Source organism: Taeniopygia guttata, chromosome 10 (genome assembly GCF_048771995.1).
Source record: "Taeniopygia guttata chromosome 10, bTaeGut7.mat, whole genome shotgun sequence".
Classification (NCBI taxonomy): domain Eukaryota; kingdom Metazoa; phylum Chordata; class Aves; order Passeriformes; family Estrildidae; genus Taeniopygia; species Taeniopygia guttata.
In genome coordinates this window covers 20,685,919-20,710,318 of record NC_133035.1, presented here as the reverse complement: position 1 = coordinate 20,710,318, position 24,400 = coordinate 20,685,919, and the positions used below count along the sequence as shown (strand labels likewise).

The 24,400-nt window shown below is 45.8% G+C and overlaps 1 protein-coding gene across 10 annotated transcripts in view; it reads right to left on the bottom strand.

The window, feature by feature from the left end:
- PPIP5K1 (diphosphoinositol pentakisphosphate kinase 1) overlaps positions 1-24,400 on the bottom strand; it is a 44,338-nt gene that overhangs the window by 8,873 nt on the left and 11,065 nt on the right. For 3 of the 10 annotated variants that reach the window (XR_003962240.4, XM_030281936.4, XM_041718363.2), the window contains 16 exons: positions 24,016-24,091; positions 23,396-23,505; positions 22,362-22,447; positions 21,862-21,990; positions 19,799-19,920; positions 18,834-19,016; positions 17,817-17,958; positions 16,942-17,165; positions 15,915-16,042; positions 15,311-15,425; positions 13,813-13,920; positions 12,386-12,502; positions 11,973-12,137; positions 10,780-10,870; positions 5,665-5,787; positions 1,810-1,872 (listed from right to left, as the gene is read on the bottom strand). Coding sequence is in view for 9 of the 10 variants with exons in the window: in XM_030281936.4 (XP_030137796.1) it covers positions 1,810-1,872; positions 5,665-5,787; positions 10,780-10,870; positions 11,973-12,137; positions 12,386-12,502; positions 13,813-13,920; positions 15,311-15,425; positions 15,915-16,042; positions 16,942-17,165; positions 17,817-17,958; positions 18,834-19,016; positions 19,799-19,920; positions 21,862-21,990; positions 22,362-22,447; positions 23,396-23,505; positions 24,016-24,091 (1,982 nt within the window). In the remaining variant the exon portion in view is untranslated. The remainder of the gene's footprint in view (positions 1-1,809; positions 1,873-5,664; positions 5,788-10,779; positions 10,871-11,972; positions 12,138-12,385; positions 12,503-13,812; positions 13,921-15,310; positions 15,426-15,914; positions 16,043-16,941; positions 17,166-17,816; positions 17,959-18,833; positions 19,017-19,798; positions 19,921-21,861; positions 21,991-22,361; positions 22,448-23,395; positions 23,506-24,015; positions 24,092-24,400) is intronic. The other 7 variants (XM_041718364.2, XM_041718366.2, XM_030281941.4 and 4 more) reach the window with 3 other exon arrangements.

The following is a 24,400-nucleotide window of genomic DNA, read 5'->3' as shown; positions in this document are numbered from 1 at the left end:
CATGGCAGACAAGATACCAGCATGCAGGCATGTCTTCTCACTATACACAGCCTCAGGACTCACGTCACACACCCAAGACTTGTGTGACCAGGGCATAAACCATGTGGCCTGATACTGTGCTTGACCACTACCCTGGTTCACCCATTCCATTTCACCACACAGAGGCAGCTCTCCAGAAACAAAATCCAGACTCAGAGCTGGGAACACTTTTAGCATTCAGTTTTTTAAGTGGTTCATGGGGTAAGCATCCCTCCTGCTCAAAGCAGTGCCAATCCTAGACCAAATATCCCTGACTTTGAGCTCTCACCTGCTGGACCCCTGTTTTTGTTTTCTTAATTAAGCGCTTTGCCATCAGAAATTCTAACTGGGGTTTTGGGAGAAACATGATGCCCGGTTTCACCCTATCGTATTTGGAGCAGGGGCAACTGCTTTGTAGCAAGTCTTACAAAGCTGGAACTTGGTATAACCTCTGTGGGAAAGAGAGAACAATACACCCTGCTGACATACACCACGTGAGCTCCAATGCTGTCCAGACACACAGACAAACCAAGCAGTTGGCAACTCTGGGAAAACCAAAACCAAGCAAACAGAGAGAATAGGCTGCCTCGAGTTATTTGAAACAGTAGTGACCTGTCCTTTCCCATTTCATCCTTCCCGAAACTTTCATTTTCGGAACGGTCTTCTGAATTTCATTCATCTTCCGGATTACACCAAGCAGGATGTCTTCATATTCGCAAGCTGCCTTGATCACATCAGGCAGATATATTCGGTAGTGTTCAGTGATCTCCTTTGGTTCCAACTTGTCTCAGCAGCAGGAGCCATGCAAGAGGAGGGGTGCTGTGAAACCTTTTTAAAAATATCCGTGCAAGAGCTGGAGAGTAAACACTGATTCAAGGCACCTGCTACAACAGAGCAGGTGGCCTATAACCTCACAGACTCACACTTTGGTTTTCAGGCAAGTAGCAACCTGGAGCAGAGACAGTGAATTAGCAGGAGCTCTGTGAGACATCTGTCACCAAACCCTTCCAGAGATACAGGCAGGATGGGATGAAGCCGATGATGCTACCCCAGGTAGCACGATGCCCATCACTTCCCTCCAAGCCAGCACCATCCATCAACAGCAGACAAGTAAGAGCTCTGGAGAGACACAATTCACAGGGTAATGTCTGCAGAAAAGGTGAGCCTACCTGTGCCAACATCACCATGCTTGGAGGAACCACAGGACCAGCCTAACAGAGAGGTTTCACAACAGGAGGCCATAAAGCTACCAGTACTCCTGACATGATACACCAGGTTCACTTCCTTCTTTCTCACCATATACTAGGCGCTTCAGGTGACACACGGCTGTCCTAGTATTATTCTTGTTTTCTTTCTGCAAATCTGCAGTGTAGAAACTGAGGACCTAAGCTGCTTCATGATATGGAATGGGCATCAGCCCCCAGTCCAGTGGTATTCTCCCCCTGATCCCCGTCCTCCCGACAAGGAGCATGACAAAAGGCCTTAATGTCACTGCAGAGTAAAAGGCTGCTTTAGCAGCACACTCACAGAGCCACGGCTTCTGCCTCTTCACCTGGGACAAAAACACCTCAGGGCAGAGCAGAGGCAGCACTGAGCAGTAACAGGGTATGACTGAGCACATTAGTCACAAGGAGACAATGGAGGAAGGTGAAGCATGTTTGGACACCAGATACACAAACACAAAAAAAAAAAACCACAAGAAGACTGAGAGGAGAACATGTGCAGAGAAAACTGAATGTGAGCATGGGGTTAGAAGTGTGAGGGAACATCAAATCCAGAAAGCAAACATACCATTAGTCGGATGCTTTGCAAACGACACAGAAAATCGTTTTACGGCTGGCATAGACAAGAGCTCTGAGGAAATAAAAACAGATCATCTCAGTTAACAGCCTGCTTCAAAGGATTCCCTGACCTTCATACACTTGATTACACCTTCAGGTTCACCTTTCTGACCCCCACAACAGCTGCTCCTCTGGCACTGCTGTGGCACCTGACACTCTGCCTGTGGGTCTGACTGAACCATTCTACATCTCCCCAGCCCTTGCAGCACCCTGCCAGGGTCTCCCCAGCACTGCACACTCAGCCACACCCTCAATCACTGTCAGTCAGCAACTCACACCTTCCCACCACACCAGGCTCAGTCCAGAATGGCAGAATGCAGAATGCAGCCAGGCCATGCTCACAGCCACCAGAGCACATGTCCCAGCAAGTAGCAGCACCACAGGAGGACTGTTCTCAGGATTCACTTCTGCCCAAGGAAAACAAACACTGTTCTGCAGAGGGGCTAACGAGTTCCAGCAAAGTTACAGGTTAAAACAACCTCTTAATGCAAACTATACAGAGCTATTTATGAATTTAAAGGTAAATCACCTGAGTAAGGAAGAAGGAAAAGACCCATGAAGACAAGCCTCTACAGTTCTCTGCTCAATACATTTCAATACAGGGGAAGATTTGGAATACACCTATCAGAGTGGTCCTTGGGCTTCTCCTGGCCATGCCCCAGGCCAGGCCCATAAAAATCACGTATCAGAAAGGCCACGCAAGGACAGATACTGTGCATCTAATGAAGTGCAAACAGATAGGCTTTAAAGGACATGGATTAGGCTCCACATGCACACACACACACACACACAAAAAAAAAAAAAAAAAAAAAAAAGAAAAAAGGCTGGAAACTTTGCTTTTTTCCCCACACTGGAAATTCCTCAGCTATCATGAAAAAGAATGGCCTGGATCAGATCATCTATATGTAGGATTAGATATGAGACCCCAGCCAATCATACCTTTTGCTGCTATTTGGGATCTTTCAAAAATAATAGAAAACCCTTTTATTTCTCTTTCCTGTTTCATGCATCCATTCTCCCTAGCCCACAGGGTGTGTATGCCTATCCCCCGATGGATGAACCAGTGCATGCTCCATACTACCAATGTGCTCCTACAGCTACATGGAGTGGCTTGGCCAAATAATATATCTAAACCAACTCTCACTGGAACTTCCTCCTCTAGTGTAACAGCCCTAAAAATTGGTTTTTCTTTCTTTAAACTAAACAAACAGCATGACAATCTTCCCTACACATGCAATCCCTTGGAAGTGTCTAAGCCCTCCAGCTGCAGCCAGCTGGTGACCATCTCCAGCCAACCCACACGTCCCCTTGCCCTGAGGGCACATCAGCTGAAATGGCACTGACACAATTTACTGGATCCCTGGCTTCAGGCAAGCCAACTTGAAATCGCAACCATCCATGGACCTTCCCTCAGCTTGACATTCAGAAAACTTTCTGCTGAAGTGTTCTTTAGCCCTCCTCCAGCTCCAAGCAAAAAAAGACTTCAGAAATAAGGGCCCTTGAAACTTCCGTGGAACAAGGCAGGTTAACATTGGTGAAGTGCTATATGCCACACACTGCACCATGAAGTATCACAGCCGTGAAAAACTACCAAAGAGTTCATGCAAAAATGTGCTGCTTTTCAATGTCATTAGTCTAAAGAGTGTGGAACAGATCTTAAAACAAATGTTCTCCAAGAGTCTGCTATAGCTGCAGTGCCACTGATTGCAACCACGTGTAGTGATCTTTAGATTAAATTCCATTGTTCAGCATTGCAGCAGTGCTCATTTAAGCAGAAACATGACAATCAAGGGCTCATTTCACATTCTAAACTACTTTCCCCAGACGGTAAATGTCCTGCTTCCTCCTTGTTTTCCCAAGCCCCTAACACTGTCCCTCTAAATGCCCTTATTGCAGCAAGGCACTGACAACACAGCATCTCAGGGCATGCCAAGGAACATGAAAACAGAAGTATGACATCAAGATTTATAATTCTGAGCTATGTTAGACACATGCTAGTCAACTAAGTCTGCATTTTAGGTATTTGAGGGTACAACTGCATCTCAGCACACAGAGACCTTGTCACTGAATTTAGGCTTAGCAGGAGTCCATGGCCTCAAATGCCTGTAGCCTGCTGCAGGCATATTCTGCTACACAGCCTACAGAGGAAGGCAGCCCAGCACCAGGACTAAATAGTTCCAGCAGGTCTGTTCCATGTCTAGCTGTGCACAGAGCTCGATGTTTTTCCCTGAGAATCAGTGCTGCCTTGGGTTCCCACTCCTTGCAGAGTCAGGAAAGAACAGCCGCCAGGGCCTTTGCTGGCCTTTTCAGAGGTTCCACTGTGACTCACACCCTGGTCTTGTACCAAACACCATCAGCTTATTCTGCAACCTGTGAGCAGCCAGTACTTGCCGCCTGGGGCAGCTGACTGGTATACCGGAGCTGAGAACACTCCCATCTCACTCTCCCTGCCACCATCATTCACAGCCCACCGTGTGGCTGGGAGTGCCCAGAGGAGGTGAGAACCAGCTCGGCTCTCTCTTACACAAGAAAAGCAGCAAAGGCAGCTAGTGTACATAATAGCACCTACAGAGTTCCAACGGGGCTGAGAACTGGACATCTTTTCATCCTGATTTGCTAGGCCATTTTCCTTGCCTCAAAACTGGACAAAAATCCACATGAACCAACCTCCTGTCTTTCCCAAACTACTCCCTTAATCCTCTTCCCACCTTGAAATCCAGCAATGTTAATGTTCCTCACAATCCCAATAAGAAATGAACTCAGATTCTCTATTGATTAAAATACCAAAAAGATAAGACATCCAAGACAAACAACCTTACATCCATCCATTCAAATGCTGGGAAACCTTAGGTGGATTTCCAACCTTGTCAGAGTATGCTGTGCAGACCCTGCCCATGGAGCTCCTCAAATCAGTGCTTCAACAAATGGTATGTGAATCAGTACTGAAGAGTTTGCATGAATGTCTTTCTTATCAGGACTACAGCGGACACTTGCACTTGTGCATTACACCCTCCAGCTGTTCCAGGACAGCTCAGTCTGTCCCTGTGCCCCAACTTCCTTGCATAAAACAACCCTCTGCTGCTCCCTGAATACTGCACCAAGTGTTGCTGGCAGGTCAGGGGGCAGTTGCAGCCATGGGCATAGAGCGTTTGTAGACTTGGCCACAATGCCTTCATCAGATTGTCTTGCTGACCTTCCTGGCAGTTTTTGCACAGCTGTACAGAAACCAGACCTTTCAGTCCTTTCGCAGTACTTCATTCAAGCAACTCACTTACCTCAAGCCTTTCAGGCATATTGCCCTTGCCTCCCGAGAGCTACCTCAGACTCTGCCACATGCTCAGCCTTGCTCTAGTGCCCGTCTTATCCATGCCCAAGCATATCATTCTGTCTTTGGGATGACTGCACCTTCCACGGGGCAAGAATTACTGCCCCAAAAGGAGCTTCATTTTAGCATCAGCAAAATGATCAAGGTAAGCAAGATGATGTGATCTGCTGGATTTCCCTACCATGACAAACCAATTTAATATCTGGACCAATACATTCCCCTTCACAACAGCAAGTACTAACAAAACAGACCAAAATCAGATACCACACATCAACCTAAAACTCCTCTCACAATGTCAGCTCCCTTCTGTCCTAGCAAGGATCGTGATTTCTTGGGATATGGTAGAATTTATCATTGCATATGTGGTGAAAACACACATTCAATTGTCACTGTTTTCAGCAGTCCAGGTCTGTGCCGCAGGCATATCTCGAGACACCAGTGTCCACAAAGTACCACCCTGCTGCCAGGGAACACACATACCGTCTTTGTATGTCAGGCTGCTGGCAAACTTTTTGCCATGGCTGCGTGCGTAGTCCTGGAGGTTGGGGGCACTGGAGGAGCCTCCCAGCACAGTGGTGCTAAACAGCCCGGTGCACTGTGACCCTGGAAAGGCAGGGAAGGTGTTAGTAACACATACCTACTGCATGCAACTACAGAAAAGCAGGGTTAGTCAAAGGATGAAGAATGAACTGGCCACTTCACAACCAATTTCAGGAAAAAAACATGATGCCTGGAAGCACAGGGAGGCTATGTTCTCCATTCTAAACTCCACAGTGCCAAATGCAGACCAGGTAGGCCAAACCTCAGCACCAGGAAAAGTTCCTAACTCCATCCAGGGGTTTACTTCCATTTTGCTTTCTTGCCCTGACCTAGGATAAACACCTTCACCTTCACCTTTCAGTCAGCAAAGCTACACACTGATGCCAGGACAGTCAGGATGCCAAACCACTGATGTTCATGTCACAGAGGTTCATTGCTTTGCTATTCTGCTCTTTCTCTTTGGAAAGCTCCTTTTTGTATAGGACTCTGAGAGGAAAGAACTGTCTGATCTGTGGATCAGCCAGTGTGGATTCATCTCCAGTCAGACAAGCAGAGAAAGTACTGTGACCAGAAGGCATGTTCTCACAAGCTCGTACTCCACAGACACTACTCGACGTGTTTCACTGCTCCAGCACAGGAGCAATTGGCCCATGAACGAGCCTTGCAAAGCACTAGACGTGCACACAGCATGGAACTTTACCTACCCAGCATCAAGGAACATGGCATGCAAGGTCGAGGGCAACCTCATTCCTGGGGCTTTGGCTTTCCTTCTCCAAGGCACAGTGCTCTGAAGATTGACTTGACTTTGTGTGATATTTGGTGAACACCAGGCATTTGAAAGAGGATTCTTTCAAATGACTGAGGAAAGCAATTGTGAGTCGAGACAAAACTCTATTATGGGCGAGACACAGCCACTGTTAGGCTATAAATTCTCTGCAAACAGTCTTGCTGCTGGATTCTGTCTGACTGCTCAAACCAACATTACTCCTACATACAAAGAGCTTCCAGAAACAAGCAGATTGATCTGGTTCCACCTTGTCTGCCACAATAAAAAACCTGCAAGATGGAATAGTGCAACTGTTAACTGCCGTGAAAGAGAACCTGCCTACACTGGAAGCAGCTCTTGATTCTAAAATACAGCATCATAGCATGACTTAGGCTGGAAGGAGACTGAAGCTTTTTTCCCAACACCCTAGGAGGACCAACTCAGATCAGCTTGCTAGGGTTTGTCCAATCAAGTAGTCAATACCTCCAAGAAAGTAAATTTCACAACCTCTCTGGGCCCCTGCTCTAACAGCTGGCACATTCACGGTGGGTGAAAATTTTGTTCATCCTAACTAATTGCAACTTCTTGTGCTGCAACTTGTGTTCATTGGTTATCCACCAACCATCACAGGGCCTTGGTGATAATCTGTCTCTGTCACCTCTGCAATCTCCCATTTAGGTGGTGAAAGAGCATTAAGGTCTCCAGTCCCCACAAGTCCCAGTCTGAACAAGTGTGGCTCTCAGTTTCTCCTCCAACACCATGTGCTCCAGGCTTCCCGCCCATTTCCACTGCTCCCCAGTGGGCTCACAGTCCTGACACACACAGCCTCCACACCTCAGGGAGCCCAGGACAGGAAAGCAGAGCTTCAGGCACTCACGAGAAATCAACAGATGGAAAGAGCCAACCCCCTCAGCTGGACAGCTGTAGTCCAGCTGATGCAGCCTAGCATGCTGTCAGCCTTCCCTGTGTGAGGACACATTGCTGCTTCACATCCACTCATTGCTCCTGGGGACCCCAGTTTCTGCAAAGATCCTTAAGCCAGAGCTTCTGAGAAAACACAGAGATCCTGAGTCTTAAAATGTTCTTGTATAAGCTCAGGCTGAGCTGAGGACATCTGCTCCTGGGGTGACCAAAAGGGTCCTTGTAGCACTGAACTGCAGCTGCTCCCCCACTGTGACACTGCTGGTGGCTTTCCACAGCACAGACTAGCACATACGCGCCCTTGGACATAAAGGAACTCTTGCCTGCAGGGTCACTGATACACAAACCTTAGAAAATTTCCACCTAATGACTTAAATTGATGCAAAGTGCTGACTCAGCATGAACTGGAATCTGTTGGAATGAAAATGAAATTTTGTCATACATCAGACAGGATGATGCTCCTAATAGCCCTTCCATGGTTTAAAAACAAACAACAAAAAAAACCCACCCAACAGATTAATTTACTGGCAGATAAAAATGGAACATAAGCTTTTTAGGACTGTGTATCTTGAGCAACCTTGTGCTGTTAATCATTAAGCTAAGGATACCCCAGCATTTCTGCTCTCCTGCTGCAGACAGAGGCATTAAGCCAGAAGAGAATTTACAAAGATGACTTTATAGACAACATCAATTGTCTACAGTAAACTCCAGACAACCACTGTACCCAAAATAACCACACACACACACACACACACACACACACACACATCCTAAAGAACACAATGGCCATTTGGATTTAAATGTAGCACCACTTGCTAGAAATTACTGTACACGCTAAACATTTACTGTACATTTAATTGTCATATGTTCATTCAGTATGTCAAATGTTTAAAAATAGTCATTCTCGTTTCCCTCTGGGAATCCCAGCACAAGGCTTCGTGCCACTGGCAGTGCACCACCTCTACTGCTCAAACAGCCAGCAGTGATTTTACTCCATTTTTAAGGGTTCTTGTAAGCAAAGAAAGGTACTGAAACATCCCTAGGCTTTTCAAGCTAGAAGCACACTCACTATGGCAAACAATCCACAGCAATGCACGTGATGCTGCCCAGAAAAACCTGTCGCACTCCAAAGCACAGACAAAGCAAATTGCAGCCATCTATATTCAAATGAGGAATTACATTTTTTTAATTACAGTAGAGGCACCATTCTGGAAGGTATGGCAGCAGGGCAGAGCTATTGCAGGAGCTCTCTCATGCTCCCTGTTCCTGCATGCCTACACATATGAGGTTATACCAGGAAAGATATTCCATTTTCCAGAGATAATGACAGCCAGTTGCTGACTGGAAGTTCAGGGAAGGTGACCAAGGTCAGGCAACAGGAGGTGTACTCAGCTTCAGAAAATTCAGAAATAGCAGGTAGTGCCTCAATGAACCCCCCCTCACAGCTGCTGAGACAAGTATTAAAGCCAAAGTTCAAGCTTCTAGAGTTCTGTATCATCTCTTAGACAGAGAATACATTTCAAATCTTAAAGGGGCAAGAAATTAGATTTCTAAAAAACAAGCAGGAAAGGAATCAGGAAAATTCCTTGAGGAGCTTGACTTGGACAGGTAAAGGGACATGGTTCTTCATAGCAGCCCTCAGGTGAAAAAAGAACCTCACAGAAACACAGATATCCTAATCACCAACTGTTGGGCAAGCTGGTGTGATACAACAAGTCTTTCCTGCTCAATCCTTCTGTACCTGCAAGACTCTACAAGAGGAGAATCACGGCTGGGCTAGAGGTCTATGTCACAGATCAGATCTATCAGTTCCTACTCAAGGTTTTGTCCCTGCAGAGCCCCAGAAGAATAACCAGCACAAGCTTCCCAGCAAGGCACATGAAGCAAGATTCCGAAATGAAACCTGCTAGGATCATATTTCAGATTTTGTTGTGAAGGAAAAGTAGTACTGTACAAAGGTGCAGAAAAACAGTGGTCTTCTCTACTGCCAAAACAGACATTCCTCAAAAACCTGGAAAAGGCTGCAGTCCAAAGGCTGTAATATCTGCTTTCCAGAGCACAAGCCTTCTGGTAGTCGTGCATTCAAACAGTAAAACCAGTTTGCAGTGCCATTTGATGTACCCAGTAATTCTCCAGGCAGATGCACCTCCTTGACTATGTGCCATTTCAGAAATTCCCACATTCATCCATATGGACTCACAAAATAGCCACAGGTTTCTTCAAGCCTAAGCACAGCAGTTTGTCACAGCTCACTGAATCTTGCAGTGGCACTGGGAAAGGCAGAGATAAGTGAACACATTCAAAAATTACCATGGCCAAGGCTACTGTCCCTTTATGAAAATAATACACATCAGCCATTCCTATTTAGATTTTTCCAGCTGGCTGGACACATAGCTGGCAAACTCCAGGGATACTTTCTAACCACTGAGAAGAAAATTCTCTTTCCTTGGTAAGAATTAGATTCCAAAGAACTGCTCATTCAAAAGTGGAAAAGAAATGAGCAGGCCTTTCAGAAGTCTCTTGGCTGCAGGCTGTCCATATAACAGAGTGATGAGTCAGAACTGCTGCAAGTCTGCAGCCATGCTACAATGTTAAGATGGTTTTAAAGAAAAAGAAAGTGGGCATGACTTGGATATTATCACCTCCTCTCTTCAAGACACAGGTTGCACAGCCATCTCTGAACCTCATGACAGCAAAGACAGCTTTTCCAGTTTCAAAATAGATCTTGCTTTAGCAGAAATATTTCAGGAAGAATTTCAACTGTTCAGACATAATTTAGGTTAGAATGACATGGAATGGAACAATCAAGGACAGAGAATGTCAAATGCCCTGGCTCTTCTCTTCCACTGGCTACCACAAGAATGGCTGACCAAGGACTTTAGCTCGATTAGAGAGCTATCAAACATTCTGTATGTGACATTCCATACAACAAATCTTTATGAAGCAAAGGTAGAAACGGAATTGTCTCACACAAAGAATATCTTTGCATATAAATTAGTGTTTTCTTGAACAGAAAGCACACTACTTCTCACATCATCTTTACCTACTAAGTTGAGAAACGTATCAAATGAGAGCAATAGAGAAGCAGAGGCAAGCCTGCAGGTAGGCAGTTTGCCCTGTTGCTCCCATACTGAAAAGGACAAAAAGTCCATCTTCTGCTGCTAGCAGCTGAAGGAAAAGTTTGTACATAAAACATACCGACTAAGACAGTCTCTACAGTGATCTCAACAGTAACACTGAGAGAAGGCATGAAACACACAGAGGCATACAAGGAACTCAAGCCAGATGTGTATGTGGAAACACAGACTAATGCCCATGGGAATAGAGAGCTACAAGTGAGTAGGCTGGTTACAGGTGAGGTACAGTACCTAATCCACTTTGCTTCATCTCAGAAGACTGCCTGGAATAAGTGCTGAAGAGGCGATAACCTCCTGATTTTGAAGAAGATTCAGACAGCACCTGCAAAGACACAGTGTAATTAATCAACACCATACTCCAAGTTACCCACTGCTATCAAAAGCCTTTAAACATAAATTGAAGATAAAGAAATATATATCTCTTCCTTAAAATCACCATTTTCAAGAACCAAAGGTAGTCAAATGCTAGGATTGTGACAGCGAATGCTCAATTTTAATTTCAAGATTTTGTTGGATTGTGGAACAGTGGAAATTTGTAAAGTATGATGGGATTCATGTAGTGAGCATCTTTTCTCCCAAGACTCTTGCTGAGATCCCTGGGACACAGCCTTCCTTCTTTAGCAGCAGGAAATCATATCCACTTTAACTTAGTATGTGCCTATCACAAAGAGCTTCTGAGTGCTGCACGCAGAGGTGACATTGTGAAAAACATACAGCGATGGAAGACAGCTAACAAATACCTCAAACATTAACTCTGCTGTTTTCTGGTTCAGAAAACTGATGGCAAAAATGCCTGTGAAATTCCTCTGAACAAAGCGACAATTCCAGAGTACTCTGAAGGTAACAGTCACCTGCTGACTGTGCCACTGGCCTTGTGACACAGAACAGCCCAGAAGGAGAGAGGTTAAAAGAGTAAAATTACTGTTACTCCACCAGATCAGTGAATGGGACATTTCTAAGTCCTGATGGCTTAAACATCCTGAATGAATCCACCAGTGAGCAGGGACCCCTGATCAGCATGAGATCCTAGATGGGATGGAGCAATGAGAAACATGGAGCTGCCTTTGTGAAAGGCAAAGACTGGAGCCTAACAGAAGGCAAGATGTCATCATAGCTAGGTGGTGCGGTTACATGTAATCTCATACTGGCCACACCAGTGCCTCTATTGAGCACGTAATCCAAATAATGCTTGTGTTTCTCAAGCATTTCCGTACTTTCTTTACTTGCTCTTCCTCATGTGTTCCTGTCCTTCCTCAATGAGGAAGAGTTTCAGAGGTCAGCCTTCCACAACATTCCTCTTTACCTTCTGCAGATCCTTTCCCAGAATCAACTCAGACTCTGGTGTGTTAAAAGAAATGCCAGGAAAATAAAACCAAGCAAAAGGCCTTTGCAAGAACAAGGAAGGGCACCAACAGCACAGTTACCTCCATGGATCCCGTCTTCCGGCTCCTGACCAGCGGCGACCTTCGCTGGATGCTGACCGGCTCCGAGGGCTGCGGGGACTTCTGCCGAGCACGGTCTGGCTCATCGCTGCCCTTCTCATTGGAGAGGTCCTCTAGGCTGCCTTGGTCTGCCTTCTTGTCCTCGTTCTGCCGTAAGGAAACACTCCACTCATGTCTACAGGCACGTGACCTTTGCCCATGCTGCCCCACACCAGCTTCAGGCTTGGATCTCCTGCTCTGCCAAGCTCAGGAGGCACTCACAGTCCCAAATGGGACACAGACACAATGTGCCAGCTCCCTTCCAGCAAGGAAGCTTCTGCAGCAGGGCCACACAGAGCAGGACAGTGCCCAAGTGTCCCCCGGGGCTGGTAGCTCCTGCCCAGGTGTCCGCTTACCTCTGCTGAGGCCGGCCGAAAGCCAAACCCCGTGGGTATATTCCTGTCCTCCTCGCAGCCTTTGACGCCAGGGCTGAAATGCAGCTCCACGTGGAAACGCTCCTCTGAAGAGGGGTCCTGTGAACACAGGTCAAATAGGTAAATACATAGGTAAAGAAACAAACCCAATTAATCCCACCACCAGTCCAGGCCAAGGTCCCACCCCGCTGTGCTGGCCAGCACACATCCCAGCCTGTCCTTTGGACGAAAAGCAAGGGCAACAAGCATGAACAGAATGGCTCCAGGTTTGTCCCATCCAAAAGGACAGCCTTGATCAGCACCTAGCTGAGACATTCTGACTGTTGCTATTTTGGGACAACAGCCACAGAAGAGTGTAACAGAATCGGGCTCTATATATGTATATATATACATATATATATATATATATATGTATATATGTATATATATGTATATGTATATATATGTATATGTATATGTATATATATGTGTATATATATATATATACAAACACACCCCTAAACCTCAGCTACTTCTGACCAACTCCTGCTGCAAACCCAGCATATGCCAGGACAGGGGGAGATTGGGTCCCCACTGGACCTTCAGTCAGGCTGTTCCAAGATTTAAGCAATAATTTTTCATTAACACTTTTTTAAGGAAGCCAGAGCTTTTACAGTGTCTGGCACTAATGATATCTTGACTGACTGACACATCCACACCACTTGTGAGAGTTCTAGTCACAAGTTTTTTGACATGCATCGCTTCTAACATTAGAAACTCTCACCAGCTCTGTGAATACAAGGCTCCAACTCTGTAATGTGTGAGGTAAGGGGCTGCTCCCCTCACCACTACAACCTCCTGCAGCATAGACTCAATTCATAAGGTCTGATAATCAGGACATGCAGTTTGGTGGCAAATCTACTTACAGCCAGCACCCTTAGCTTCTACATTCTAGCTGTTTATTAAATTATTCTCGTTGCTTCCTGAAGATACCAGTTTACACTTCCCTAACTATATCAGCACGCTTTCAGAATAAAAAATAGTTTATGGATGTGGAATTTCTGGATATTTTCTAGATATATTTCAAAAATATAAATCAAGTATCACTCAATTTTAGTTAATTTTTCCTACTGCTCAGTTGCAATTAATACTTAAAAACAGCAAATAACTTTGCACTAGGAAATCCTTCAAAATAGTCAGTATTAATTACATAAGTTGGGTATTACTGCTCATTCTGCTTACATGTAACAAGCATTAACTGGGTCACTGCTCCCACATAAACTAAAAACTAGCAGTTGTGTTAATGATCCATCTGTCTTTAACCACAAGCAGCAAGAGCTCAAGTTACAGACTTCCAACTGAACTCATCTCTGAGGACTGTGCCTTGCAACAGGACAGGAAGCATTGTATCCTACTGCCCTATCCCTCACCTTGTTGTTGTCCTCGTAGAGCATGATAACAATCTGGGTCATGTAGTTCAGCTCTGAGATAGCACTCAAATAGTCCATGGCTCTCTTCCACTGCTGGTCTTTGTTTTCCTGATATATACACACAAACAGTTGCACGGGATAAGCAACAGCAGACACCTTGCAGCATTCAGTGAAATGGGACTGAGTGAGTTTCTCTCTCCACAAGGTAACATTGTCAGGACAAATTGCTTAACTTGCAGGAAGAAATGACCTTGCAATGTGGTGGGGTGTTTGCAGTGAGGAGCATCTGCACAGAGGGATGCTACAGCTGCCCAAGCCACCCACGTGCAGATGTGAGTTGCAAGCCACTGTGCCACACTGACTGGAGACAAGCAGAGCCCACAGCAGGTTCCCAAACACAGCCATTCTCAAACTACAGAAACGAGCACAAGGGATGAACCTGTGCTAAGTAAGGGACCAAGTGAAATGCTGTTACCTGACACTGAATGAAAAATGTGGAGAAACGCTGAACCCTTGGGCTCCGCACAGCAGGGCAGCCCACTCTTCACTGCCTCCCAGCACTGCCGGGGAATGGTCACACCTGAAGTGCCACCCATGATGCTGTGGAGCCGATCACCACGTTGATGGACATGAACTGAACCCTCCATTACAAAGAACCCAGGTGCAGCCAAATATTCCTGTTTTGGCAACACAGCATCCTTGTGCACTTGAGTCACGGAATAAGGGAGCATCTTGTTCAGTGAGTGATTTAGAGGTACTTTTCTGATCACTGTCTACAGATATGCTAAACTGCCACAGAAATCGTGCCTGTTAAGTGAACCCAAACTCTCAATGCATTTCAGACCATGCTTAAAAATGGGAAGGTAAATCAGAGATCTTCTTTAAAGCAGAGCTTTCCTCAGGGTCTGCATACCAATTAATTCAGGAAGCAGGTGAAGAGAGAGCAAGTGAAGGGTGAGCTGGACGATTTTTAATCCCTAAAAATGTGTCATCTGCCTCTCTGGTAGAGAACACATCCTGTGAAATTGCAACCTCAAGTCGCTTCCTCTGTAAGAAAACCGATTTTATTGATTTAGAATTGATATAAAGACTATAAATACAGGGCCAAGCTCTTAAAATAAAGGGTTGAAGGAAGCAGAAAGGAAGAAAAGAAGGAAGTAAGCAGGAAGTACTCATCCCCACTGCCTCATACTGTTCTTCTCCTAGACAAGTAAGTGGTCTGCTCACCTGAAACCAGCAGAACAGATCTTAGAGAAAACATGTCTCTGTGCAAGTAAGGGAGGCACTGAGGAAGAACAATCCTCCAACATGCCACAAAGGCAAGAAGCTGCAGCATGCAAACACAGCAGAGATGGAACTAGCCAGATGCCACTGATGCACAGCATTTGTGGCAGAGCTGGCTTAAGGGGTAACCTACAAACATACACTGTCCATCTTGGAAAAGGCTACAGGAAAAAAGTAGGGAGGCTTACTCTGTGAGCATTGCTGGGACACTTACATCCAGTAGCCCCCCATAGCGGAAGATACTGAGCAGGGAGTGCACATGGCTCTCACTGGTGAAGTACAGCCGTGTTCGAACATGGCGACCCGGTGACAGAACTCCTCTTGAGTACCTAAACCAAAATCAGCCGACAGTTACTCATCTGCCAATGAACTGCCATCTATCACACATTAGCATTTCTGTACACTTAATGGAATGACATGGCCCCACATTGAGAAACTCAAAGGCAGCAGGACAGACCAAACAACGAGAGTAGCGGGCACAGGAGCAACAGATTTTGTGGAATTCTAATGGAGACATATAGTAGGTGGTTCATCACTCTACACTGGTCCCCTTTTCAGGGAAATGCCTGGATGAGGCATCACCATCCAGCTACAATGGGTACAAGCCTTTGTGGCCCTGTGCTTCTGGTCAGCAGTCTCAATGTGCTTTCTCCATCTGCCTTCTAGCTCTGGGAGCACCAACATGCCTCCCTCCTGGAGGGTCTTTCAGTGTATGCTCAGTACCTCCTTCCACAACAGTACACTCTTTTGCCATGGGAACCACCCCCTGCTCCATAGCTGCCCTCTCCACTGCCAGCAGCATGCAGCACAAGCCTTACAATGGATGTAGTTTGTTGACAGACTCATCTTCATGAGTTCTCTGTAGGTCCAGCTGGATCTTTTTAATGAGAGGAAGACAAAAGCCAATAGCAATCTCCAGTTTCTCCTCCTTATTAATCCCATATTCCTGCAGGAACAAAACAACAGATACCCTAAGCCCTGGTTCTTTGCCACATCCTCACATAAAAGGCCACAACTTCAGCAGCCCACTCTGCAGCACCACTGGTTAAGCAAGGACAGGAAGAGAAATGTCACTCAACACTTTTCACCATTTTTTTCCCACTTATTGCAGGGGGTAACAGAGGACTGAGACTTTTCCAAGAACCCCAATTATGTCTGGACATGACTATCAGTATCCTTCAATAGCTGAGAGGTGGAAGGACCATGAGCAAATCTCAGATCTCATGACATGCAAACTTACACCCTGAGCTAGCATGAGCTATAAACAACAGCCACTATTGACAAAGATAAAAACTGCAGTGCTATGCTGAAAACAGCCAGACTGCACATCACCAGCAACACTGAAAAAGTTTAGACCACTTCTGCTCTACAGGGGCAGCTGGACCTTGCTGGTAGAAACTCATCACATATAAATTAAACTTTGCTAGAAGCATCTCAGCTTTGGAAACTGAACAAGTCCTAGTTTGACAATAATAACAAATGTGTCAGAACTTTAACACAGGAATCTCCCTTCACTTCCACAACCCTATGTGTGGAGAGCACGGAATGTTGCTGTAGCACACACACACAGATTGGAGCTGTGCTGTGATGTACTACAACAAACACGGAGAAGCTACTGCATCAGCTGCTCATTACTCTGACCCTGCCAGAATCCTCAACCAGAAGCCCAGCCCTACCACATTTAAATCATAAATGGCTTTGGCCTTATACAAACACTGAGACAGATCTGAGAAATACCCTACTGTGATAGGCTGCCTTAGTAGTTAATGTGCAAGAGAATCGAGACAAAACACAAAGGCAAAGGGTCAGAAATTGGCACCACAGGCATCATCATACAGGCCACACCTGGGGTATGATCACATCTGCCAGGGCTTTGGAGAGCTTGAAGAGTTCAGTTGTGCCTTCCAGTTTCAGTGCACAGTTGTGCTGTACATCATACTTGATGCAGTCATATATATCAGGGATCTTGCTGATGTCATAGCGCCCGTTCTTCATGCGGAAATCTCGCTCCAGCTTACTCCAGCGTTGCAGCATCAGCTCCAAAGTCTCACTGTGGTACAGCTGCAGGTCTAAAGAGCAGAGAACACCAAACAACATCCACATCCTAGAACCACAGTATCACAAAACCATGGTTATTGCTGCAGAGATTTCAAATTACAGCTGTGAATGACTTCTCCCAGCATGAAAGGGCTCCAATTCTTGTGTCACCCACAGAAATCCTAGTCTGGAAAAGCCACTGGAACTGCTGCAGGAGTTTTAACCTGCAGCAACAGGCTACTTCTAAAATGCTTGAGAAAAGTGAAACCATTTGCCCAGTTACTCAGGTCTGCCATAGATCCCATGGCAGGCCCCCAAGATGCCTTAGTAAAACTTCTGTACTGTTACTGGGAAAGTTGAGATGAGCAAATTGTGACTGAAAAACTTTCTGTTTACAGTCTCCGGAAAAGGCCTGAAAAAACACAGGCATAGCCCCCCAGGCTATACTGCTGCTGTTTATATTTACTGGAAACCAAGATGCACATCCCATTTCCTTTACATTACAGCTCTCAATTAACAGTAATTGAAAGTGGAGCCTTCCACATCAATAGCACAAACAGAATTACAATGTAATTTACCATTTCTTTGCTACAGACAAACACAAGTCCTAGTGGTGTTTGGAAGCTCTGAGGATGTACCAATAAATTAATCTCTTCCAGACCCTTTCCAATTCTGTTGCTCACCTGCAGATTTTGGGTCTTCCAGACGTTTTCGTATCTGGGAGGTGAGGTTCTCAATCAGGGTGAACACCTGGTTACAGACCTCAACTGGGTTCTGGATAAATGTCATGGAGTTGAGCAGAGAAGCACTGCCTGTAGGTGCTAGCTGAAAGAAGATTCCAGAAGACATTAGTTAGTCTTCACAGAGGGGGAATGCAAAATACCTGTCTTTTGCAGCCATACTGCCTTCTGACTTAGACAATAGCTGGCCTTCAGCTGAGCACAATAGGCTGGCCTATTTCCAGGAGTAGTCAGGCATGTCTTAAAATCTTCCTCAGGATCAAACTCAGAGGGAGCAAACAACTGCTCCCATCAGACTGGACATCCCTCCACCTAAAATTATCCACTCTTGTCTCATTTTGCTTCTGTGCTTGAGCAAAGGGGCTTCATTTTAAGTAGTTCTCTGAAATGTTAAGTATGTTCCTTAAAGGATTCCAGTCCAGTAATCACATTTCAGAGCCTGGGAAAAACAGTATTTTGGGGACCTGCTGGAGAAGCAGCAATAGTGCTTTCACTGGTTGCTGTGCTGGATACAGTCCATGCTCTCTACTCTGCAGCTACCAGAACCTGACAGGACACACAATATGTAACCAAAAGGTCTGTTCATATGTGCATAGAGCACGGATCTAGAATCCAGTGAGGCACACTCCGTGCCCACAGCAGCTGGGATTGTTCTAAGCAACATGCAGGAGCTCTTTTAGCATACTCACAAGAACAAAGTGAACTGGGAATTCTGAAGGAAGAGAAAGGCACCAAGATCTGTCTTGAAGGGGACAGCAGAGTAACACTGAGGACTGTCACTCAAAGAAGGGCAAGGACTATTAACCTGCACACGTCCATACATATCCAGTCATTTTGAACAGAACTGATCTCAAACTAACCAAACCACTGATCACATACCACACACTTCACACAAACCACTGGAGCAATGCTATTCTCCTTTCAGATACAGCGAGCAATGAAGCTACACTGGTGCTTTACCTTTTCAAAATCCTCTTCACAGAACTCAGCATCCTTCTGCATGATTTCATGCAGTCGCGCCTTTACTCTGTGCTGACAGCTGCTGAGGGAATCACTGTCACTGTCCAGCAGACCATTCATGTTGGCACTTTTCACCATCTGCACCAGGATGGGGGTCAGCTCTCCTTCCAGGGCCAGCAGACCCTAAAGCCACACCACACAGGACAAGATTTCAAGTCTGTGCAACCCAAGCAACAAAAACTCTGGTAGTTTCATAGCCAGAACTCAGGCAACTTAAGTGAAATCTCAACTGTCCTTGAAGGGCAGTTTTACAGCAACATCCCCTCCAGTCAGAGATGACTCTGGCATGGTTCTAGAGCTGTTCAAGCAAAGGACAGCTCTGCCTGCGGCAGCCCCAGATTTGTCCAGGCAACTGTTGAGCAGGCTCAACTATCAAGAGGCTCAGTTTGCTTGAAAATGTTGATACAGTGCTGCTCCAAAGAGCAGCTAAGGCCACCACAGGATTCCCCTTGGCTTCAGCAGCAAATGAACCTGTCTTCTCCTCAGTCTCCATCCCATACTGCACCAAAGACATTTCACTCCCCTTTTAAATTCAGCAGGCAAGGAATAACCCATCTGGCTGGACAGCCACCCCAGAAGCATTAATTCTATAGGCAATCGCTACTCAGCAGCACATATGGTGTGCTCTAAGATCAAGCACCAGCAATAATCCATACATAACTCCTTCTTGACTGAGTGTCCTGTCCTGGACAGGACATTAGAGGTGAAAGGTGTGTGTAGATAACACCAGATGTTCAGTACTGCCCCATACGCCTGCTATTAGCACAGTGTACCCCGTCCATCCAACAGAGAGGGGGAAGATCCTAAGAAAACTCCTTCCTCATCACCAGAGTTTTTCCTTTAGAACCAGCACATTTTAAGAGTAATGAAGCAGAACAAATGGATGCCCAAAAGAGAAAAAAGACCTTTGCAAAAGCTGCTGCTGTCATCTGAACTCTCCCCTCGTCCGAGGCATAGATCTTGAGATCATGGCGGTAAGTGCTGTGCAGCCTGAGCAAGCCACAGCCAGGGAAACCAGCATAATCACCTGGAACCAAGGACAACTCAAAATTCATAATCTCACACCTGCAAAATTATCACTTGAATACACTGGTTTAGACAAACAAACTTTATTGTAGTAACAAAGTTATGCAGAGAATTAGTCACTTGCATAGGCAGCACTTATGCTGCTCCAAAATAGACAGTTCTAGCTATAAACAAGGACTAGAACTGTAACAAAATCTTTGCTTAAATTGGGAAGTTCATTTTGAGGAAAAAAATGAGCATTCACCAGTCAAGTCTGATGCTGCCCAAATTCTGCAGCAAACTCTACTGAACACCCTGTAGTAGTTCTGATAGCCTAAATACCCTGGCGCAGAATGAAGATGCACAAAAAAAAAAATCATTTCCTTCTGCTTGTTTTCTGCATGAGAGCAGGTCCTGCAGCCCTCAGAGCTGCAGGGAGGGTGGTTCAGCAGGGAAGTTTCCAAAGCAGATCCTGTACAGCTACAATTAACTCATGGCACAAATTGCCAGTTTATTTCTCATGTCTGAGTCAACCTCAAGAGTCAGATCAGTAATGGAGGAAAGTAACTCATGAAGCTCTCGAGTCTGACCTCCAAAGACAGTGCAGTGGTTATGGTTTGCTGCCACCTGGAATCCCAGGGCAATTCTGCACAGTACCCAGTTACATTGCATGACAAGACAGGAACACTACTCCCAGCTCGGAGCTCACAACTCAGAGAAACACCCTGACAGACAGGCACCAGCCAGAAGTCAGATGTATGTCTTGGGAAAGCTGACAGGCACCAAATGCTACTCAGGAACATAGCACTTCCCTGCAAAACAAGATCTCTCCCTCTGCATGAATGACCACATGGAGCAAAAGTCTACAAAGCCGTTGTTCAGAATGACTCTCATCTAAGCACAGGGGTCACTTCCCTGTAGGAAGTTATCAGGTTAGTTAAGACAGTTAATTACTGTCCTTTGTGAATCCATGCTGACTACTCACAGTCACCTGCACCTATTCATGTACTCAGGAATGACCTCCAAGATTAGCTGCTCCATTACCAGCTCAGAGACTGTACTGAGGCTGACCTGGCTGCAGTTCCCTGGGCCTTGCTTCTTGTCAGTTTTGAAGCTAGGAGTGACACTTCCTCTCCTCCAGTCCTCAGGCACCTCCCTCAATCCCCAGAACCTTTCAAAGAGAATCTTTTCAGGGACACCTGTCTGCTCCCTTGGCATTGTGGGTGCAGCCTGTCAGGGCCCTTGGGTTCATGTATGTCCAGCTTGCTTAAGTGTCCCCTGACCCGATTCTCTTCCACCAAAGGTAACTCTTTCCTATTCTAGAAGGAAATCTTCTCCAATCCAATTTAAATATGCTTAATTAATTTGAAATGTAATTAATTAAACTGAATTAATTAAAAGACAAGCATATCTATTACTGGGCTCACTGGATCAATCCAGTATATTATTCCTGACTCAAAGGCAATCTCAGCATTTGGTATTTTTCCCTATCAGCTCTTGCTGATTTATGTGCATATTAGCACCACAGAATTATGGTGCAGAAAATATGGAGAAGTTACCTCTCTATTCTCCTGTCTCAGGGCAGAATTCTCTGTGCAGGACAGATCTCCTCTGCTCTCTACATTTGACCTAAATTCCTTGTTAACCATTCACAAATTTTGTATTTGCTGCATCAGAATGTACCCTATTAGAACCACCTGTCTTTCTTGAATCCTGGCACATTATGTAAAGAAAACTGCTGCATTCCAAGACATACTGAAGTTCAACAGCAGACCTCTCGGGTCAGCTTAGGGATCTTTGGGTGCAAAACCCACCTGAATTTTTTATCCCTACCATGCCAACTCAAAAGAACAAAAACTAATCCCAGAGGCTGTACACAGCCACAGACGCCTGAGCAGCCCTTACCTGGGCTGGGCAGCCTGGCAGCCATGGAGCAGGACCAGAGGTACCTGACCAAACTCACCTTGGCCTCCAGGATACATGCAGCGAAAGGCCCGCCCCAGCTCCTCAGCCTGGACTCTTCCTGCTGGGGTCAGCTCTCCACCCCACTTAAGCACCAGGAGAAGGGAGGGGGAGGACTCTCGTCGAGCTTCTAGGAGACAAACAGGTATTCACTACATCAGAGCTCATACCTGAGCTTGCAGAGGGAGAGGATGGGAGGAAGTCAACAGCACCTTGCAGAGTGTTCTCAACACAAGCCTGACCCAAATTCCCCATGAAACAAATCAGCAAGTAGGAAATTCAGAGTCACTAGTTTTTGAAGGTATAGACTGACATTCACAAAACTGAAGTGCAAGCCCTGTAGAGACAGCCAGGGTGTACTGGCACCCCTCCAATCCTTCCTACGATGTGAGCAAAGATAAGATATGGGTCACCAATTCTGCTTGCATGTCCGGAGGCCTATACAGGTAGGGTAGCTGCACTCACACCTGAACTCTGAGCTTAAATATCAGGTTTCTTTACCTTCATCTTCACTCGCAGCTTTTGGATGTCCATGAGGCAGATAGGTCAACTGAACCTTACGGTTAATGCCAGAAAAATGTCCATACCTGTCACAAGGGATGGAGGAAAAAAAACTGAAACAAATCAACTCCACCCAACCTTTGCCCCGAGGCCCCCAGGCAGTACATAGCAGAAGTACAGCAGAAGCAAGAGACTTTCTGCTACAACACCCATAGCCATGGAACATGACTTTTGACATCTCCCTGTGACCCAGCACAGACCCCCACAAAAAGCCAAACAGCTCCCTCAAACAAAATTCAAAGATCCATTCCCTTGCTCTTCTACCAAGAGTACTCTATGCTGTCATTCCTCACTAGGGCTTTAAACTCTATCTACATCTTTAACAAGTGGATTAATGAGATCACAGAAAAAACCACTCTGACAGATGCTTTGAGGATAACCGTGTTTCTTATGAGCAGAAAGAGCAGAGAAGGGAATCACAGAAAAAAGTCCTCCTCTGTGCTTCAGAGACATGGCCTGAACACAGATGCTGGCTGTGTGTGCCATAACTAAGCTGCAGTTCTGAGAGGAACCCTGTTTTGTTTAGAAGCTGTCAATACCACCATATTTTTATTTTGACTGTACAAAACCTCACAGGATACAAACTTCTTTTCATGTTTTCCGTGCTCCTTTTTGCTAAACTTTTAGCACTAGGACAACTTTATTTAGAACAAGCTTTATTCCAATTATATCAAAATGCTTCGTATCAACATGGTCCCTCCAAGACCCCAGTTCCTCTCCTGCAGCAAAGAAAGCTCAGTTTTGTCTCAAGTTGTTTAGCCAAACACCAGACACACTTGGGACAAAGATCATCCGGGTTTAGATGTCAAGGAGTAGAAGTGAGGAACATGATGCTTTTCATGTACAGTTACTAACAGAGGACAGAGGAGACCCCAATCTCTGGGCACCACCTGGCCAGGACACCAGCAGCACAGCTTCTTCCATATCATATGCTCTGAGGCAAACCCACAGTGCCCTAAGATAGGGATGCTTACATCTCCAAGACACTCTTCAGCTGTTCCAGTTTGGATTTCCTCTCCTCGATTTCACAATCACTGTGGGTTCCAAGCTCCACCACAAGTTGCCGTGCAATGTCCAGCACTTCCTGTTGGAAAGCAGAGAGCAATTCTGCCTCAGACTCACCAGTGTACTCCTGCAAGGCCTCCTAACAGCTTCACCCAGAATGAAGTCCATGCAGACACTCCTCAGAGGCATGTCATTTCTTAAGACACAGCTCAGGCAAGACAAACTTTCACACTGCAGTTTGCTTCATCCCCACGCTGTACTACAGCCCAGTTGAGAACCAAGCAGGTACCTCCAATTGCCCCACTCCCTAGCATGAACCCATCTGTCACCAGAGGCAACCACAACTGGTGGGCAAGCCATATCAGGTCATCTCCATCTGACAGTGTGCGCATCAGGCAGCAGAAGTTTCCGTTCTGCTCTCCTGCTGCCACCCAGCTGAGTGTGCACAGCGTGCAGAATGAGACAGAGAGCATCCGTGTGACAGACTGTTGCCCTTTTGGAGGTTTGCACCCTCCCAAAGAACGGCCTCACACCAGGATCTGTATTACCTGCATATTCCACACAGCAAACCCAGAATGTACTTCCTCACCTGTAGCTGCTCTGGTTTCTTCAGCTTCAACTTTCCTGTCTTGTAACCATCATATTTCTCAAATAATTCAAAGAACCTGAACAGACAAAAAAGAATGCTGATCCATTTTCTGCTGTTTCAATAATACAAGGAGGGTCATTCCTACATGTGCATTCAGTCTCTATTCTTCAGGGGAGAACAAGCAGGCTGCTGGCTCTTTCCTGTGCTTCAAAAATTCTGGAAACGCAAGTGTTTTTCAAAATACAACCAGTAAGCAGATACTAGCTTTCCATTTAGTGGGGCACTTCCCTTTTCAGCACCTACCACACCTTCACTTTCCCTTCCAGTGTTCACACAGAAGGTGTCAGGATCCTTGTGGGGAAAGGAGGCAGTCTCAACTGGTCAG